Consider the following 21,412-nt stretch of genomic DNA (forward strand, 5'->3'; position numbering starts at 1 on the left):
TCCATTTTCTTTGTTTAATTCTGAAGTTACCCCATGTCCTGTTATACTTGGGTTGGCTATTCAGTTTGCTTTCTTCTAGCATTAAGAACTTTTTCACAGCTTGTGCAGTGGTTGGTTGCAGTAACTCTTGAAGATACTGGGACTGATTCTTCAGAGCTCTGCAACAGGTGCAAAGTGAGTGCAAACACTACCATTCTAATATGGCAGCATTTGACACAAGGTGCAAAATATGGAGAATCAGGCCCATAAGATCCAATAAACTTGAGTGGACCTTTTAATTCGGGTCCTAAAAGACCCCTCTTTACAGGGCAATATGTTATCTCAGTACAAGAGGAATCATAAGGATAATTAATGTAGCACTTAATGTGGCACTTTAATAACACATCTCTCTGTTAAATCATGAATTACAGCCCTCAGGGTTTCAGATTTGTATCATTTAACTGAATTTCTTGCTGTAACTAATCCCCAATTTTATAAACTCTAGAACATTACAGTGGGTTCACTGTAGACAAATAATAAATACACATAAGGGTCGTTATGTTCTAGTAACTACAACTGAGTGGAAGCACTCACATCTGAGCAAAGGGACATATGATTTCTGCTGGCTTGCTCTAAAATGTTCAATAGAAATAAGACTAGCCATATTTCCCCATTCAAATCTTAGTATTTCTTTGTATTTTCATGAAGTGTTTTACCACATGATATATTACCCGTGTGTTTAACTAACTGTAGGAATCAAATGATTACAAAATTGTCTTAAAAGACCAAATAAAAGCCTTGGCTGTACAATTCCCAATTTACTGCTATCCATGCCTTCTATAATATAATTGATTGCACATTTTTAATGTATTACAATTTGCTAAATGAATCCAACCACTTAATACTTTATAAATAAATTGTACTTTGTACAGGCTGTATTTATGAAGTTATACTCTAATATCAACTGACAGCACGTTTATATTACATCTGGTATTGCACTTCCTTTGGCACCTACACACACGCACACACACGTCTGTCTGCGTGCATGCATGCGAATAAACCCATCCGCCTCAAACTTCCAGACTTTTGGAATTCACTTCAAATGCTGCGAATTTAACAAGTTTAGAACACGGGAGTAAATGTCATCCACAGAATCCTGGGTTTAGCAACTTCTTCCCAAGTTCTGCCTGCAGCTGTGCATAAGGACAATCTAAAAACCTCTGGTAGTCTTGATACTTGCGAAACTGGTGCCCAACAATTAGATTTTTCTCACATTCTCATACAGAGCACATGAAAAAGCCAAAGCACATGTGCAAGAGCATGCATGCTATAAAATGTTTGTTTGGCAGCTCTATACGCTGTGAGTTTCCAAAGTGTTTGCTGTAAGTAGCTGGTGATCATTTTGAAAATCCAAATTTATTTCTCACGTGTTGGTTATAGGAATTAAGCAGCTACTTTCAAAGGAGCAGGAAAGAACAAAAAGAGAGAAAAGGTGGACCCAGAGGCTGAGAGTTTAACCATACATTCCTTGAGCAGCCAGCATATCACTTAGGTCATATCTACACTTACTGGTAGATCCACAATGCTGCAATTGATGCAGCAGTGCTGATTTAGTGGGTCTGGTGAAGACCCACTAAGTTGATGGCAGAGCGCTCTCCTATTGATTCCTGTATTCCAGCTCCTTGAGAAGAGCAAGGTACATCGGCGGGAGGGCATCTCCCATCAACACAGCGTGGTGTAGACACTGCAATAAGTTGACCTAAGCTATATCACTTCAGTTACGTTATTCACATAACTAAAGTAGCGTAACATGGGTCAACTTACCATGGTATTATAGACCAGCCCAAAGTAATGTTAAGAATATTGCCTGAGATTCTTTGAAGAGACTTTGGCCAAGTTCACCTCTGGCACAAGTGGGTATATCTCCCACTGATTTCAGTGGTACTTGTATACTCTTTCACCAGGGTTGAATTTGGTCCGGTGAGTATAGCTGAACATCAGTCACATGATGGACAACGAGAGTCTTGGACAGAGAGAACTAGATTGCAAAATTAAGTGAGTGAATATGGGACAAATCATGTAAATAAAGAATATATATTAATAGTTCCTATTATATAAATAGCCTTTATAAAAATAATCTTTCAATAACTTTAATAACTAACCCTTCGCTAGGCTCTGGAAAACGTGTGAAAAAAATCTATTGTGTTCAAGTTAGATTAAATCAAACCCCAAAGTGAACATTATAATGTTTTGTTGCACTGAACCCTATCTTGTCCATTCAATTTCTAAGCCAGTCATTTGGGATGGTGGGGACCAGAGTTTCTTTGAAGCTACAAATTTCATCTCTACAAATATTGTCCAGGAGAATACCATACATAGTAGGCTTATTTCCTACTACTTTCAAAATAGCGCAGATGACAGACCCAGAAGTCAAAGGTTCAATTAAAACCAATATATATTATGCCTCTGACTAAATTTAAAAAGGAACTGTTCTCTTTAATCTTTTAAATCTTTGAGCTGAAAATGCCTTCAATTTCAACACTATACCTACTATCTTAATAACCATGAAAACACTGTTTTCTTCCTTTTCAACTCTTTGAAACCCTACATAATCTTTAAAGTGATACTAGACCTATTGTAATATGCGATGGACTATTTCTGCTGATAGCATGATTTTCCTTTCCCCAAACTATCCAAATTAAAAGCAAATAAAACCCCTGCCAATCTTCCAAGTTTACCTTTTTGGGTTTAAGGCATAATATGAAATTGCACATCACACGAAAGCTTAATTTTGAAGTGTACAGTTTTAGTGCTATCCGAACCCACCCCCCCTTTTTTTTCCCTGAACATCTGGATATTTCATCTCTGCTCCTGCTGTAAATTCTAATGCCGTCTGTGGTTTGTGCAATTCCTATGCAACCAGTCTTTGCTGCTGACAAGTATTAACAGTGCAGTGTAGCACCCATAAGTGGGTTATCAGTTTTTTTTTAATTCTTCACTTTCATTTCAGTTCAAGGCATGCTGCTTTATTGTGTGGAAGATCCAGTCCATTTTCGTTGTCCAGCCACCATGATGAGCGTCATTCATCTGTTTCATGAAATATTCTAGAGCTTCTTGTTCACTTTTGTCCAGTGCAAGTGTCTTTCGAATGTATGCAATATCATCAAAAGACTGTAATTCTGGCATTCCTGAGCCAAGCATCATGGAAAAGAGATTTATGAAGAGATTGGCATGCTGCCGAATTGCTAAGTAAGCCTTATAACACATCTCCTGAAACCTTGAAAAGAGAGACAAGAGTTGGTTGGTTCAAGATAGGTGCTACTGGATCCACAACAACTTTCATTTTTTGGAGGCAACAGAAGGTGAGAGGCAGGTGGGCCATTATAAAAGCTTGAGAGGCCAACTAAGGTTTGTTTTTTTTTTTATGTAAATGCCACAATAGCACTGGAAATATTTCTTCATTGTATCATCTTCCTAAATGTCCTCCACTTAGGGAAAGTTTATGCTACTGGTTAAGTCGATCTAACTTACATTGCTCAGGGGTGTGAAAAAGCACCTCCACCCCAGAAACGCAAGTTTTGCACTGTTCACACCAATGCTATGCCAACAGGAGAGTCGCTGTAGTGGTTCATCTATATCAGTGCAGCTGCACCGACAGTGCTGTAGTGTAGATTTGCCCTTAGATTAGGTTAATTTTCAAGTGATTTTTCAGTGACTAATTGATACCAAGTAAATTGGAGACAGGCCTTTGCTTCTAAATCCCTATTTTAGGTTCATAAGCTTTCGCAAAAGGTGAATTATTTAAGGACTTTTAAGGAAATCCACTGAGCCATTTGAGTTACGCAAGTCTAAGAAGAATACTTATTTTAAGCATTAAAATAAAATTGCTCGTCACCAGTAAAATTTACCAAGGACAGTTGTAGTTCTAAACACTTGAGAAAAATTACATTTTTAAATCAAGTAATCTTAAGTGGTTATGTATGTGTCTGATCCAGCAAAGTCAGTGGGAATTGTGGATCAGCACCTTGAAGGATCAGGCCCACAGGACTTGAGTGCTGAGAACCATAAAAGATCTATCCTTGAGTGGACAATTGGAAAGAGATGTGTGTCCCTCAACTGAATTAATGTAAAATTGAATGCCTGCATTATGTTTCTTAGGTACATTAAGCTCTACATGTACCTATACAGGGTCTTATAGCAAATAGCTTGATTCAGGTAATAGGCCAAAGTATTAAAGATCATTGGTTCTTTATTATAGCTAAAAGATATTTTGCTACAAGATATACCCAAATATATACAAAAACTGATCAAATATTTTCATTTATGTGAAATAATTGCTCAATTGAAAAATGGCTTACCTTTCAAATTCCCTTGTTTTGGTACATTCTTGGGCTCCTTTACTAATCACTATTAAGAAATCTTGCGTTAAGACAAATGGCACACGCTCTCGTTTGTAACCAAATTTTTTCTTCTTGTGATCCAGGAAGTGTCCAAAATCAATGTGAAACAGCTTTAAAGAGGGAGAAAATGGTTACACATTTTAAAATTTTTCTTATTTAAACAGCTTTCATAGTAACATCAGTTCATCTAGTTTTTGCGTGGATTTTGTGATCCAAAACACCAATATGCCATACAATTAGTGTCTATACATCAGACAAATGGAAGATGACTTATTACATAAGTGAATATTTTTAGACAGAGGTTTTTGAAAAATAGTATCTTACTTGTCCGTCATCTTTCACCATGATGTTACTGTTGTGACGATCACCAATTCCCAATATGAAGGTAGCAACACAATAGCCAGCGCAAGAGCGTGTAAACAAATCAATAGCTGCATCATACCTGTTTAAAACAAACACTAGAGGCATTATTCTTCTTAAGTTCTAACACCACAGCAATGCAGAAATAAGCTAGTATACACTATCTTCATTACATGCACGTTAACAAAGCCATGCAGATCAAGACTACTTGGATTTTATCATTGAACTGAATCAAAAAGCTAGGTAGAGATTCAACATTCTTGGAATACAACACTGCCAGTAATAAGAGAAAAAAAAAACAAAACAGCTTACCCTTATAGCAACTTTTTTTAAAGACAGAGAAAAGAAATTTTCACTCTAAGCTACCAGTGCAAATTCAGATTTAAACCATATATTTGTGCAAGTGTGTATCTTAAATTGCCAATTTTTTGCCAACTGCTGTATTGTCACAGTATCTCACAACGCCTTAACCTTAAGAGGAGAACTATGGATAGCAAAAATACCAGGTGTAGAGTAGCGCTGTATGACTGAGTTTCACACTTCAAGAAGGGGGGTATGAAATATTTCTATTTTGGGGCCTCCATCAAAAAAACAAAAAACAAACCAGTAAATTAAAAAGGAGAATAAGTAAATGAAAAGTAAAACCTCACATTTCTCCTTTGTTTTTGTCCTTGAGCCACTGATGTAATGTGTGGCTGTTGAACTGCAATGCGCCCTTTAAACCACCTTTACACTGAATCTGCATAATTGTGTGAGAGCTTCTCACCACCTCAATAAGTCCCACACAATCACCAATAGACAAACAGCCATAAGGCAACATCCTGGAAGGAAAAAAAAAATTTTTTTTATAATGAGCAAGTTTTCAGACAGAAAGCATTTTAAACAGATATATATCTATGCATGTATGTTCTGGTTAGTAACTTTAATCAGATCAGTACCATCTACTATTGGATTTACTTCATAGGGTTCTGCTGAAAATACATTTGAAAACCTTACAGCTGTATTATCAGAAGTGTTGAGAAAAAAGTGTGCAAGAATGTTAAGAGTTCAATAATGTGCCTGACTCTGCGGCCACTACATCTGGCAATTTATTTCCTAGTTTTATACTGGGAAAAGATTTAAGCTGAAAATTACTAATGGTTTCCCCAATACCTCTGAATATTATCAATAATCATTAATGGAACTTTCAGAATGTAGGTCGATTGATCAAGACAGATTTCTGTACAGATCTTCAGACTTTAATACTAAGGGCAGGACAGTCTTTAGACTTTCAGAAAAGGAACATTCAGCACAACCTGAGTGCTACCAGAAACGCATAATACAGAATAATGCATAAGTAAAGCCTACTTTAAGAAACCCCCCACATGCAATTTTAAAAATACATTTCAAGAGCTATTACCTGACATTGTTATAATACTGTAATGCAAACCCATGAACCGCAGCAATGCTGGTCTTAAGCTAGTCTTACTGATGGCCATTCCCTGGAACTGGACTGAGGCCACCAAAATAAATTTTCACATAAGGCACTGAACAGTTTACAGACCCCAATATTTTGGATATCTTGAAGCTATAAGAGTTACAGCATAACATACAGAAACATGCTTACAGATCATTAAGTATTACAATTGTTTTTCATGAAAAAGGAAGGGAACCATCCATAGTAAATAAGTTAATCAGAAAACATTAAGAATGGCACTTGAGAATACTCTGTTGCTTACCGAAGATCAAGACCCTGATTTTGCCAGATGTTTTCCATAATTCGAATGATCTGAAGTGTCAGCATATCCTGACGTAAATCTGAAATATTCAAGTACATACAGATGTTCAAGTACATACAGATCAGAACAAAAGCTTTTTGTAACATGCCATTTTATTTAGTTTTTTCCAATATATTTTAGACTGGGACAGTAGGCTGTGTATTTCACTAAAGTTATGTTCTCTAAAATGTATCATCATTGTGCAAAAGTCAAAAGCAACCTTTAACGTGTAAGAATTAATGTAAAAGAGTTGGGGTAGTGTCAAGATCGATTATTAAGATACAACTTTAAAATCTGTCTGGATTAATGAGATTGATATCAAACATGGCTTTACAAATTGGAGCAAATATTCTAAAGCATTTTAAAATTTGAATAGTATTACAGTTAAATAATACTGTGGAAAGCGTACGAAAATATTAGACAAATCAGTTTCAATGCTACAGAAAGCAGAGTGCATACATGAGTGATGTTCTAAGAGGAAAAAAAAATTCAAAATATTGTTATAAGAGAGAATGAGTGTTTGAAAAATAAGGGCCTAGGAGCACAGCTACAAAAATACTGTGCATGTGTTTCTGTTCATTTTTTACATGCCTATTTCTTTAGAAACTCTAATTAGCAAAGCCAAACAAGGTATGTTTATTTCTTGAACATGTATTCTACAAACTTAGAAAAATTTTTAAAGTCAACAGGCAAGGTATGAGAAGAGAAGTTAATGTATAAACACACAACTCTGGAATATGTTAATCAGGATACGTATGTATTTTGTGCCCTTACCATCTCCATTTTTAAAGATGATCTCATTGTTTTGAAACAGCAGTTCAGACATAATATCTGGGTTTTCCCAGTTCAACCACAGTGGCCTTTTTGCAGAGGACATAATCCTGCACTCCTCAAGCCTACAAGAAGATAAGATTTCTTCTAAATAAGTGTATTGTTGACATTAGTGAATGGTGTTTTTGTAATATTCCTGCTCTCTTCACCTTTCCTTCCCCCAACACTTATGGCTGATATGACACTGATGGGCCAAGATGGACAGTTAACAACCAATTTTCATTCATGAGCCTTAAAACTTAAAGCAAAAAGTGCACTAGCTTGTGCTGCCTGAGAAGGGAACTGGCTGTGTATAATCTTCAGCAGCATCACTTCTGGCCAAATAATAAGATTCCTCACAAAAATTGCAAGCATTATTCTGTGGTCATTTAAAGTTGTTTTATTAATGATACTGGCTTAAGGTTAAAAAAAAAAAAGTATCCACTATACAATTTTCTTAGTACAGTTGCAAATTTTAAAATCTTTTCCAAGATGCACTCATTTCAGAAAAATGGTCTACTTAAATATTTTGATAAATTCCAAAATTGAAGAACATACCTGAGATTTCCCAGCTGATGAGCAGGGTTAAGAGGAGAAATAAAGCCTTGTAAAGCATCCATGAAATCTGGCCGCCTCATTTGTTCAACAAGAAACTTCATCTGTACCTGAAGGGTAATCACATTTGAGAGCTTTTTGATTATATGAGACAGATGTACATACATGCTGGGTTTTAATTTTGATTTAAGCTGTAATTTTGTGTAATGCAAGTGTTAAAAAAAACAAAATAAACAATCCTACATTAGCCACATATCACCAGAACTGAAGCATTATTTTTATATTACCTGAAAATAGTTGTATGACATAATTTCTATTTAAATGACCTACTCAACTGGCCAACAAGAGTGGGTACAGTAAAAATATCTCCAACACCTGGTAAGGAATTTTATTATTTACTGGAGTAAACAATACCACACTGTTTTAACTAACAAATAAAGACCCAATTATTATTAAACTACTTTTAAACATTCTTAATTCTTGTATTCTGATAACAGTAATACCTTTTGTGTCTCATCCTTCTTCTCCTGCTTGAGAATATCTGTGAGGTTTATCAGTTTCTCCATAGCCTCCACCTGCCTGCTCAAATGTTTTAGGTACATCCCACATGCTCGACAGTAGGACTCCAAAAGTAAACCAAATCTCTGGCTTACATTTTTATTGTGCATTTCAGACCTATCAAAAGAGAACATTTTCAGTTAAAAAGAAGAACATTTATAAGTACTACTGTTTAGGGCTGATGCTGTCCCTGTGCCCTCTCTCTCAGTGGGCACCATTTCCAAGGGACAGGCCTACAGTTGCACTTCTCAGAATGGAATTCCACAATTCAGCCCACTTTTAGACTGAACAGACCAGGCAATAGCGCCTCCTGCTTACCCCCCATATTACCTCAGCAGGTCCAACTGGTTTTGGTTTCTGCTGTAGACCCCACTCTGGGAGCTGTGATCCCCTGGTAAACACAGGGACAGAACAGCTTGTTCTAAACAGTATGATTTATCCATCCAGAGGACCATCACAAGCAAAGAGAAAATGTTTAAAAACAATAAAAGCATACAGCTTTGCCCAAACATAGCATTTACCTCATGCAACTAGGTAGGCCTAATTTAGCCTTGACTCCCTTCCTGTTTTCCCAGGGACTGAGTTACTGCCTGCTTCTCTGCATACCCTCTATCCCTATGACTCAGAAGCTCAGCTTTTCAACTATATTCAATCTCTCTGTTTGAAAGTTCCTGCGTAGAAACTCTAAGGATGTCAAGTGGAGCTCTTGCACTCCCCTGCAATGGGGCCTGTCAAGCCACTTCAGAATTAGTGGAGATAAACCTCCAAGGAATTATCCGCTCCACTGTCCATCTGAGAACTGTCCATTGGGATTGTCTACACTCAATCATTAACTTTTGGTTCCTAGAGAAGTTAGTTAACTATGGCTGATTTAACGTAGTTACTCTTTCGCCAGCAGTATAGTAACTCAAAACCCACATGATGTGCATATGTATATAAAAAATATTCATAAAATACATATAATTCCTACATTCTTCAACAGGCAATTTTAAAAGGCTTTGGCATATAAAAGTAATTTGAAATATCTTAAATTTAGAAAGCAAGCAATGGATATGAGCTAATTATCTACAGTGGCTATCTTCATGTGGAATTTGCTGATAATCACCTGGTACATACCCAGTTACTAACTCCTCAGCAATCTTAATTTAAATTTCAACATCACCACCTATTTTTTTAAAAAAACTTTTCATTATACTTTCAGCAGTGATTTAAGTAGAAAGACAAAGTGGAACAATGATCATGACATAGCATCATAGGACTGGAAGGGACCTTGAGAGTCATCTAGTCCAGTCCTCTACACTCATGGCAGGACTAAGTATGATATAATGCAACAAAGATCTTACCATAGGAACAGAATAAGTATACAGTAAAGCTAGAGTGGCTGCTTCAGGAAATATTAACTAGAGGACAGGAAAGATTGAAAGAAATAGAAGAGAGGCTAAAGGAGAAAGACCAATGAAGAATGGTGCTCTTAAAGGGGAGCATACTTTCTTAGTGATACTAAATGCAATGAGGTCCTGAACAAATAAATAATAATTAAAAGTTATTGATCTTTGAATAACCTTCCACTGAGAACAGTAGGAGATCTATTGTGGATTGAGGGAGTATGGGGCCCTAAATTTATACCCTTAGCCCAGCAGAGAAGGAATTCAGTTCTCTTCAGTGACTGAGCATGACATTCCTACCTTAGATACAATGCTGGCTACTACTACTACTACAAAAAAGGTAGTTTATCATCTTCTGTATCTTTCCAAACTTCGACACCTAAACTGACTACAGATTTGAGAACTAATTTTGTTTGGGGAATAATGCTGCTTATATTGAAAACAAAAAACAAACCAAAAAAAAGTTATAGTAGGTAATAGCTTAATTAAAAAAAGGACATTTTAGTCTGACATTTCATACCTCTAACTACTGTGATATAACTTGGTGGAAACTCACCATTACCCAAAAAACTTCCCAAACAAACTTACTTTAAGTGCCAAAAGAAAAAGTGTCCTATCCTTTGATTGGTCAGTGCCTTCTTGAGTAAAAATCTCACCAGCAGATTATCCAAATATTGCTCATATTTCAGAACCTATTTATGGGCAAGAAGAAATGAGAATTTGGAACTGTAGCTTTCATTTTACAAATATTCCCAGGGATAATACACATCCAGACACATACTACATAAAAGAAGAGCCACATTCTGGAAAAGGATTTTATAACTCAAGAATGTCTGGCCCTCATATTTTAGAGTTTGTAAATGTTAGCAGGTATTGTTCCAACCCTGACTAACAGTACACACACTGGATAAGGTCCAAATTTACCACCTATATGACATTTCCTTTATTGTTAACTTAACTGACACCAACCAAATTTTAGCCTCATTTTGCTAAGGTTTCTATAATTGCCTCTTCAGGGAACCTGCCCAGTTCATGCTACAGAAAGACAAATGGTCTGGCTGCCAATGTGAATCAGCAGAACAGCTCTATCTCCTTACAGGATCCTAAACTCTCATATCCTATTTACAGTAAAAAAAAACCAGGTTTGATCTTTCACGGTTGCAACTACTGTATTTATTATCTATTCCCCAGAATCACTAGGGAATTACCGTTTGTCAAGATTTCTTTTCTTTCTTCTTGCTACATCAGATTTAAGAAGCAACAATTAAAAACAATTGTCAACAAATATACATAACCTCTAATTTAACAGAACAAACTAGGGTACCTGTACTAGCTGGATTAAGTACTGAGACAGTTTATCATCTGTCAAATACTTCTCCAGACAGCGAACTGCGAATGCTCGCACCATTGGGTCAGGGTAATTACAGTCCAAAAGCTCCATTGCCTGTTCTGGCTTGATTGGAGGCCAGTCTTTTACCAAGCAGTACATCTGTGTGGAACAAAAACAACCACCCAACATAATCCAGACATTTTAAGCAGTTGCATGGACAAAACAATAATTGTGAAATAGACTCATGTAAGACCAGTGATCCTTTCCTGTTTAAAAATTGAATTTACTCTTTGCTCTCACAAACGACTAATGATGTAAACTACAACCTGCTAAACATTTTATCCACTATTAAAAAAAGCTATAGTAAGAATTACAACCTCAGATCATTCCATGGTCAGTAATGTCAACCCAGTGTAACTCACTAGTCAGAAATATAGCAGGGATTGAACCGGGGACCTCTAGAGGTAAAAGCATAAGTCTCTTGAACTAAACAGCCAGGTTCTGGAGCCATTAGCTGTAACAGACCCATATCATCTGTGGATCAGGCATAGAGGGGGACAGAACACACACCAACCAATGGGTTGCACGAGCAGAACATATTCTAACGATTGCTCACTGTCATGCAAGTTGAAGGAAAATAGTTTTTAAAAATCAAAATATTGTGATTAAAATGATGTCTTTTAGCAAAGTTTCTTGAATGCAGTATATTACCTGGGCTACTTCATCTCTAGAGTTCCATTTAACAGACAAAAGTAGCTTTGGTAGAATTTCTGGGGTATTTACACAATAGTGTCTGTAAAAGAGAAAAAAAATGAACTTGCATATACAAACTAGAGGTAAACAGAAAGTAGATTTACTTTGATCGCAGCAGACTATGGCCCTCGATGCCAAAATGTTATCTATCTTTATGCCTGCAGAGTCCCCCTGAAGTCAGCAAGGCTTTGCATGGCACAGGTATCTGTCCAGGCACGTAAGTCTGCAGAACTGAGGCACTTAATGATTACTTCTATCACCAGCTTTCCTCCATAGACGTATAAAACTAATATATGCTTTCCTAAAATGCTAACCACAGCAAGGCGGAACACGTGAACAAGTCAGAATTCAAGTCAATTGTGTGTTTTATGAAGTTACAGAATTCCAGAACCCCATCTTTATGATTCTTTATACCTGTGGCTCCAAAGGAAGTCCTTCTCTTGCTCAGTAATTTCAGACAGAGGGTCTCGTGTACAAATTGCACGGAGTTGCTCTTTGTCACTTTCTCTTAATTCATTATCTCTAGCTAGCCTGTTACTCTGTAAAAGAAAATGGTACATTATCCTTCCACACACTTTTTTCTGCTCTCATGCAAGCTACATATGTGATGTATATAATGTAGCATCATTTCTACTCTATTATTAAAAATCTGTTGGTTGTTTCTTTCAATTTGAGTGAAGCTCTGTATTATATATTTTAAAAAGATGAAATAGTGCTAGCTTTACAGTGTTTGGATTTTTGTAACTGACTACCACCACGGGCAGGGATATCATTCCGAAGAAATTAGTTGGATTGGGGAACAACAGCAGTTGGCACACTACCATCAAATGAGATTCTAGCTACAGCCCCATAAACAACAAGATGAAAGCGACAACCCCATCCCCATTTATCAAACTATTCAGGAAATCTGCTGCAAGGGGCAGAGAAAAAGCCAAGACTAGAGAAGCAGAATGTGGGGGAAAAAATAGTTGAATATGAGGTCTAAGACGAAGTGTGGAACATGTCCAGGAATCTTTGAAAATCAGCAGGAGAGTTTCAAATTGATTTCCAATGTGACTGTAAAGCCAGTGTTCGTTAATGCTGAACAGATTCCCCAAAGGGGTAGGGACACTCAAAATAACTCCCAGGGGAGCTGGGTGTATCCAGTGATTGAGTTCATTTAGTGTTATTTCATGTGCTCAGAGCCTGTTACATAGATCCATTTTATAGATACAAAATAAAATAAACCAGCTTGGTCACTCATGACTCCTTGGCCCCTTCTTTCTTTCTCCCATAATTTAGTAAATGTTAGTCTATGATTGCTGTAAAACTTCTTCGTTTTACATTAAAATGCCAGGGTGATGGAGCTTCTGATATTTTGTTTGTGTGGAATGGTTTGCAGTGTAAAAAGACAGAATTCCTAAGGGGTTTCAGTAATGTAGAGCCACAATTCACAGAGCATAGTGAAATTTTTCATCTTAAACTTGTTTCCACCAAAACCCACAGATTTGACTGTGTTAAATCTGCTGAATTGTTTCAGATAAAAAAAGCCATCCAAAAAATTTAACCTATGTTTTATTTCAACATTTTAAAAATGAAAGATTTCGGACTGACTGATTTTTGGATTCAAAACAACTGATTACATAAACCTCAATGAAGTTTAACAGAAAAAGCAAGCCATTTTTTTTATTTTGAACTTTGTCTAAAAAAGTTTTGGGTCAACTCAAAACAAAATTCCTCCCATTTTTTTGGCACAACCAGCAAACTGAAAAATCACTTATTCATCCAGCTCTATTTCTAAGTGCTATCATTTTTGCCATTTATTTGCTGGAAGTTGAAATGCTCCAGAAACATCTAATTTTATTCAGCTGCACACATCTTTAAATCTTTCACATTTTGAGATCTTCAGGATGCATAGTTGTTATAAAATATGGTAAAAGGAAAAGCCTCTTTGCCCTGTGAACCATGCATTAAAAACTAAATTTTGTCTAAAGTTCCCATTTTGTTGACAGAAACTCTCTTTCAGAGCTCGATTACTGGGTAACATCATTGTGGAACTACCTAGAACATCTTGGTATGAAGATTTCTGTAAGTGTGGCTGGTTCTCATTTGAGAAACAAGCCAAACTAGAATCATCCAGAGACAGACAGACATATTGTTTTGTCTTTTAAAGAGTATTATGCCTTAAAATGTACATAAAATATTTTAATGTAGAAGGAGCTGACAGATTATAGCCTACTACTACCTACTGCCTGTTTTAAAAAAGGTACATAATAGATACTTAAGACTGGAAGTACTATGCTTTGCCTTCAGTTTTAGTTATGTCATTTTTTTGTTTACTGTATTATTATAGTTACTCACACAAGGCATGGATCATGGTGTTATATGGGGACATTTAAAAATGGCTTAAATTAAGTCATGAGCATTTCCAAAGGGAATGAACATACCACACTCCCTTGCAGCACATATCTACTGAAAATCCCTTCTTGACTTGTTCCCACCCATCTCCCACCTGATTAGTAATCCAGCCACTGTAGCCTGTGCACTTTAATGCAAGCAGCTTCTGAGGCAAGTGAATTGGAGTCAGATATGGGAAGAGGCAAATTCCTTAGAACTACCACCAGTGGAAATGTTTTTTTTAAAAAGAACATGTAATAGATAAAGCACAATAATGTCTATTCTAAACGTCTCGGAGACATCAAAAACTGGGATATATATACTTGATGTTATGGCAAGAGACGCTATGAAAAAACAAAAACAAAAAAACCTAAGGCAAGAGAGAATTACGGGAAGTAAGTTAGTGGATAAAGGATTCATGCCATGAGTGGGGAAGCTATATATTCCATCGGATAAACAGAGTCACACATTCATGTACTATTTATAAAATATGATTAAAAACTTTTTAAAAGTATGCATTTATCTAGTTTCTAGTAGAGGCTCATCGAAAGTAGAACAAAGCCAACTTAAAAATAAGGAAACAGAACTAGCATACAATGCTACTATCTAGAGTTAAAGCATCAACTAAAAGACAAACCACACTTCTGAAACTCCTTTTATAGCTGCAGCTGTTATAAACAATGAAGATTACAGTAACAAAGTGATTACAGAAAAATGATTTTTCAGTTTGCTTCTTTAGTTCGCTCTTTTTCCTACACAAGTTATTCAGTTTTCCTTCTTGTTTGGGTGGGTATTTGTTGAAAAGTAATCAGGCAGAGAAAAAAGAAAATTTGTTTGTATACTATACACATTAGTAAGTGGATTTTAGTGGATCAAGGGTAGCACTGGAAACTCATTTTTCAAAACTGACTAGATTTCAGGTTGACAGTTCCCCCTGTAAATTCAATGTAACAAAAGTTTCAGAAAGTGACTAGGAATCAGGAAGTTTAGTGCAAATCTAGATTTGCTTTTAATTCACTATAAATTTGGAAAAATCCCTACATTTTCTTGACTTTCACTTAATACCACTGTAAAATAAGATTATATAAAACTACACCTCTACCTCGATGTAACGCCACTCGATATAACACGAATTCGGATATAACGCGTTGGGGGGTTGGGGCTGCGCACTCTGGTGGATCAAAGTAAGTTCAATATAACAGTTTCACCTATAACGCGGTAAGATTTTTTGGCTCCCAAGAACAGCGTTATATCAAGGTAGAGGTGTATTTGCACATGTTGGATCATAAGACAAAATGTACCTGTATATTAGGTCAGAAAGTTCATGGTTTAGGTCAAGCCCAGTGGGAAAAGGCATTTATCCTGTTGAGGCCAACATCAAAAACTTGAAATTCTATGAAGTGTGGGACAGTAGATAATATATACATTTAATATTTGAGAAAGCTTCTGAAATATTTGACGTAACAATGGATCTATAAATGCTCCATTATAACAGTATCTATGCCTGATCTTAAATATTTCTACTAATTTATTGGTTAAAAGTGCAATGTAGTGCATTTCAAAATTAAACAAACACACATCTATTGTTTTGTATGTTAACAGAAGATGTTTTATAGACCACCATTATGGTAACTTGGCCTGGTGATTTCCACAGCATCTGGGACTAAACTTATTTAAAATTTTTGACAAGTATATTGGTAACTGGTAAACTCTAAGCCTGTGTTGGATCTTGAATGTGTAGCATGCATTGTCTTGTCCAAAGTTTTATTTTCACGTTACTTGGTGTTATTACTATTATACAGCCATAAACACACGCGGTACTTTACAGAACACACAGCTCCTGCCTCAAAGAGCTTACAAGATAAAAACAGGTAAGACAATATAAGGAACAACAGGTATGATGTGGAAATATCAATAGTGATGAAACAAATTTAGGAAGACTTTATGAAATATGTTTTAAAGAGGGATGAGAAGGAGCAGCAAGAGGATACTTGGCAGACACAAAGGAGATTATTAGAGTTTTAGCAGGTAGCAGTGTTAAGAAAAACAAAAAGAGAAAAAAGAGAGAGAGTATGAGTGCAATGCAATACTGAACTGACATGGAAATGGATGCTAATACTCCTTCCTTTCTCCACCTCTAACTGCTATGATCTCGCTCCTGAGTATTATAGGGATGAGCAAGCTGGTTCAGTAGGAAATAAACACCCACCTAACCTTGAAAAAACAAACTCTGAATATTTCTGAAGTTCAAAAAATATCACATCTTTGTTGTGCCTTTAAAAACTATTAGAATGTATACCTCTCTGCACTTTCTAGTTTCAGCTAAGGATAGAAGAAACAGTACTGAGGCGGCTATATTTGAGCCTTAAAGAAACCAGAAAGCCTCTAAAAAATTAAAAAGCATCTGTTCTTTCAAGATTTATAGTCAATCAAGAAGATACAAATATGCATCAGATATGCACCTCCAGCTTCTAGATTCTCACACGACCATCCTGCAAGTCTGCCTCATTCCTACTTTAAAGCAGCTTCTGCAGTTGAGGTGAATTGGACTAGTAATTAATGAGCAGATTTGTGTCCATCTGTGATAATCAGAGGACCCCCGCTACTAATCTGTCCCATAGATGGGAGAAAACTACAGCATTCTGGAATTACAACTCTCACCTATTGCATACTATTACTTTGACGTTGAAGAAAGAGAAATGGGGACAGTAGGAGACTGCTTTGTAATTTTTAAAGGTATCACAGTCATGGGCTCAAAGTAAGAACCTAGACAGGTTTCAGCTACTATAGAGATGAATATTTTAGAAACTACTAATTTACAAACCCTCACTATAGTCACTACTGACCTCTCCCTTGCCAATCCTAAGGACCATACACATTCTCTTCACGCTTTGCTACCTTAAATACTGTTGACCACCCAGCTGTCAAAACTATCTTCATCTTATGTGGACTTACAGCCCTTTCTTTCCTGATTCTTCACCTGCATGTAATCTCCTTCAGTATTGCCTTTGATTTATCATCACACTTCTTCAACTTTGTTGAGGTTTTTCAGAATCTGCCTCAGTCCCCCTTTTCTTTTCCTGTGCAACTTCTTACATAAGGATGATCTCTCTATCACCTCTATGCCAGTGACTCTCAGATCTACCCCTCATCTATCAAGGACTGCATTTCTTCAGTATCTTCTGCTTCCTCAATCCTAGGCTGTCAAACATGTAAACTTGGTCTTTTCTTCTTCACCCTTCCCCAGTTTCAGACAACTCCACTATCCCTTGGGTACTCACTCAAGCTCACAACTTTGTATTATCTTAAAGTTGTCCCTCTCCTTCTCCTTTCACATGCAGGCCCTTATCAAACCTTGTCACATCTCTTCCTATGTTACCACCAAAATCTGTCTTTTGTTCCCACTGCTATGCCTGTTGGTTCATAAAGTAACATCAGTCATGTTACCTTAATTTTCTGTCAACTTTGTCCCTCCTTTCCCTTTTGCATTCCTCTTTCTGATCACAATTTAAAGCAGGAGACTCTTCAAGGAAGGGACTGTGCCTTTATTTCTTTGTATACTTATTTCCTTCACACTTTTGATCATGTAAGTTACAAAAGTGATAATGATAGCCAATATTGCAGTTAGGTAACTAAATTCACATTTAGGCACCTAATAAAATGAACTGACTCAGAGGTACTGAGCACCCACTGCTCCAATCAGATTCAAAACTTCTCAACCTCTCTGAAAATCAGGCCACTTAGGGTTAGATCATGCCTAGCACTAACAAAGGAACTGGAGTGGGGTGGGGAGGAGAAATCGATCTAAGTTACGCAACTTCAGCTACAAGTAGACGTACTTAGATCGACTTACCGTGGTGTCTTCACTACGGTGAGTCGACTGCTGCCGCTCCCCCGTCGACTCTGCCTGCGCCTCTCGCCGAGCTGGAGTACAGGAGTCGACGGGAGAGCGCTCGGGGATCGATTTATCGCGTCTAGACTAGACGCGATAAAAATCGATCCCTGCTGGATCGATCGCTGCCCACCGATCCGGCCGGTAGTGAAGACATACCCTCAGCTTCAGTGACACCTGATCAGGGTGGAATGATTTAAATCAAGGCAATTTAAATAATCAATTTTAATCAGCTTTTCCATTTCTACTTCAACTGTTTTCTAAAGAAAGATGCATTCTCATTGGTTGATATAACCATTAAAACATGCTGATTTACAACTAAATAGAACTAGATTTCGTACATTATAACAGTTACTTAAGCAATTATATATAGCTTAATATTTTCAGATTCTTATTAATTGTACATGTTTAGCATGTTAGAAAATGGTGAATGATATATTGCCTATTTACTAGATAATTAATTTTTTGCTCATGATTTGTGTCAAGCTGTATTAAGATAGCAACTAGAATTTAATTAAACAGCATATGCAATTTTTATTATACAAAACAAGCCCTTAATACTGTACATGACCTACTGTGCCATATTCATAAAGCTTGATCTCAAAAGTTAAGATTTTTTCCCCATTTTCATTCTTCATAAAAAAGCAGTCTTTAACTCAGTTTTTGGTAGAGGCTCATGGATTCAGCATATTTATTTCTCATTTAAAATGTTTTAAGAGATAATAAGAAGTTTAGGATTTAACATTTTGTATTACATTCAGATTTCATTTTAAAGAGTTATTTTTAAAAAACAATTTAAATAAAATAAAAAGTATCTACTAAAAATTATGTTTTAGTTTTTCAAAAGAAATCATCGATTTCTATTCACTCTGCACCTGATGGTCCCACGGGCAGTGTGCCTATATTACCCTTTTCCCTCTTATTCAGGACTGCATCTTAAAGAAACAATTTAGTCCTTATTTATCTGCAAAATATGACACCCAAGTCTGAATTCTGTGTGCTTCTTTTAAAGAAGGTGAAGCGCACATAACTCTAGGCACCTACGTTTGAAACTTTGGCCAATAATGGTAATAGAAGGAGCCTGCAATATGTAGACAACACAGAGCCCTACTTATCATTCACCATACATGGCCATGCCACTACCACTAGGGCTTCCCAGTGCCTGGATAAGCTCAGCTCAAAGACAAAGAACAGCTGGCAGAAGCTGAACTCAAGCAAGACCGAGGTTGCGCTCATGGGCAGAGGAAAGCATTTTGAAGAGTTTGCAGACACAGTGCAGTCCATGCTGATCAACATTTTCAGATTAATTTCAGGGAGATTTGTGGAGGCAGCCAGGCCAAATTTGACTGAGTGGCATTGCGACCTGGCTCTTGGGATGGCAGCGCCACTCATGTTTGGCCCAGCCAGAACAAAACAGATGTACAAAATAAAACAGTCTGAATGGTTTGGAAAAGCACTTGGCATCAGTCTTCTAAGGTCATACCATATATTCATGGCCCAACTGGATTCTGAAGTAAACTGGACCTAAACTACCATTTTTAGGTTTCAGTGACAACAGTCTTTTGACATGACTGAGTTTACATCTAAGAGCTACTGTTTCAGGAAGAAAACACTGAATTGGTTTTCATTCACATTTTTGAGGTTTTCAACTTAATCATTAGGGCTAGAAATATAATTTAATTAAAAAAAACAAGGAAGCTCAGCATTTGAAGCAAGATACACATTTGGTGGTAAATTTCAAGGCCACTGAATCGCAGAATGCATGGGACTCAGCTCAAGACACTGTATAATAAAGTTATACTGACTGCTAATAAAGTTAACTTTTGGCAGTTTGGTAGAACATAAAACTTAGAGATTAACATTGCCAAAGAAGTTACGAGCATATTACAGACTATAAAAAAGATTTTTCAAAGATAAAACCTATATACAACAGGAAAGAAATTGTGGGAGGGAGCAGAGATAGGGAAAAATTAGAAGAAATAGTGCCACTGATGGAGAATCTAACTCTATTACATTTTTTTCAAAATTAACGTAATGTTCTGACATCCAGACAAATTGTTTATATAAGCTGGAAAAAAGTCCAGAACTGTTTGCACGTTAAGACACAGTTATATCCTTAAAAGATTTTGGTTGATCAGTGAAGCATCAATATGTTTTACTGCATAAGACAGAACCTGTTGGCCATTTTTTGTCTGGTATTTATCAAAAAAAATTTAGCTTCATGTATTTTGATATAAAATATATTTCCCCCCACAAATAAAGCACTTCAAAATGTGCAAATATTTGAAGTTTTAGTAACTAATCCTGGAAAGTAAATTCCCCTTACCAGCCCAGCATGGCTGTAGTTAAACCCTAGTTCTCGAGATATAGTCCAGTTGGCATGTTCTTCAATCACTGTCATGTCTGGAAACTTTACAGGGCTGCTAAACCAATCAAATTCCAGCTCTAAACATGGAGTTTCCTGAGGAAAAAAGAATTTTCATGATTGTTCTGAAACAAATTATAAATTAGAAATCACTATAATCTGAACAAGTAGATGTGTTACACTAAGGCTGAAATGAGAATATAAGCATCAATTTACCTTATTTGGATTTGACCCAGTAACGCCAATAGGATTTAGCAGATCTTCCAGCCCATGAGGCACAGGCCACAGATTCAAAGCCATTTTCCCAGACACAAGAGTGTCTGTATAATCAAACATGTTTATATTTCCCCAAGCCAATGGGCAGTGTTCCTTAAAAATATCAAATGATCATTAATAAATGAGAGTGAAGAGTGATCAAGTTATAGTACAATATTGGATTTCAAGGAATAACGGGAGGAGGAAAAATTTTTGAAAAACTGAACTATGGAATCACACAATCATAAAGTAGATCAAAACACTATTTGTATTGTAGTGCATTGACACTATGGGAAGCCAGAAATAATATAATTTATCAAAATGAAAGCCAGCATAGTTAACAGCCACTATTTTTCCTACATTTTTGACTTGCTTGTTTGTTATATCTTGATTTGTAAGTTTTCTAACCAAGAAAAACAACAAACACATGCTCATGAAAGTCATATATATGCATGCTGAATCAGATATTTCTCAATACTTTTTTCAGGCAATCTTGTCTGGATATCAGGTGTCAGCTGGATTCAGGAAAATAGTGTAGTAGAACCTTGCTATTAAGAATAAATAATGTATTACCGTAATTAATTTTTTAAGTTAGCAAAAAGAGCAAAGCAAACAATTAAAGGCAAGAACTACATTG

General features: G+C 36.4%; 1 protein-coding gene across 2 annotated transcripts in view; it reads right to left on the bottom strand.

Annotated features, from left to right (window-relative positions):
- Positions 1 to 652: 652 nt before the first annotated feature.
- Positions 653 to 21,412, bottom strand: part of PIK3CA (phosphatidylinositol-4,5-bisphosphate 3-kinase catalytic subunit alpha) — a 71,534-nt gene continuing 50,774 nt past the window's right edge. For both annotated transcript variants that reach the window (XM_030576606.1, XM_030576607.1), the window contains 14 exons: positions 20,737 to 20,889; positions 20,482 to 20,616; positions 12,302 to 12,426; positions 11,846 to 11,927; positions 11,129 to 11,293; positions 10,393 to 10,496; positions 8,365 to 8,536; positions 7,865 to 7,971; positions 7,271 to 7,392; positions 6,458 to 6,536; positions 5,390 to 5,560; positions 4,704 to 4,821; positions 4,338 to 4,489; positions 653 to 3,256 (listed from right to left, as the gene is read on the bottom strand). In XM_030576606.1, the coding sequence (XP_030432466.1) occupies positions 2,986 to 3,256; positions 4,338 to 4,489; positions 4,704 to 4,821; positions 5,390 to 5,560; positions 6,458 to 6,536; positions 7,271 to 7,392; positions 7,865 to 7,971; positions 8,365 to 8,536; positions 10,393 to 10,496; positions 11,129 to 11,293; positions 11,846 to 11,927; positions 12,302 to 12,426; positions 20,482 to 20,616; positions 20,737 to 20,889 (1,956 nt within the window). In that variant the 3' untranslated portion in view covers positions 653 to 2,985. The remainder of the gene's footprint in view (positions 3,257 to 4,337; positions 4,490 to 4,703; positions 4,822 to 5,389; positions 5,561 to 6,457; positions 6,537 to 7,270; positions 7,393 to 7,864; positions 7,972 to 8,364; positions 8,537 to 10,392; positions 10,497 to 11,128; positions 11,294 to 11,845; positions 11,928 to 12,301; positions 12,427 to 20,481; positions 20,617 to 20,736; positions 20,890 to 21,412) is intronic.

This window comes from Gopherus evgoodei, chromosome 9 (assembly GCF_007399415.2).
Source record: "Gopherus evgoodei ecotype Sinaloan lineage chromosome 9, rGopEvg1_v1.p, whole genome shotgun sequence".
Lineage (NCBI taxonomy): Eukaryota > Metazoa > Chordata > Testudines > Testudinidae > Gopherus > Gopherus evgoodei.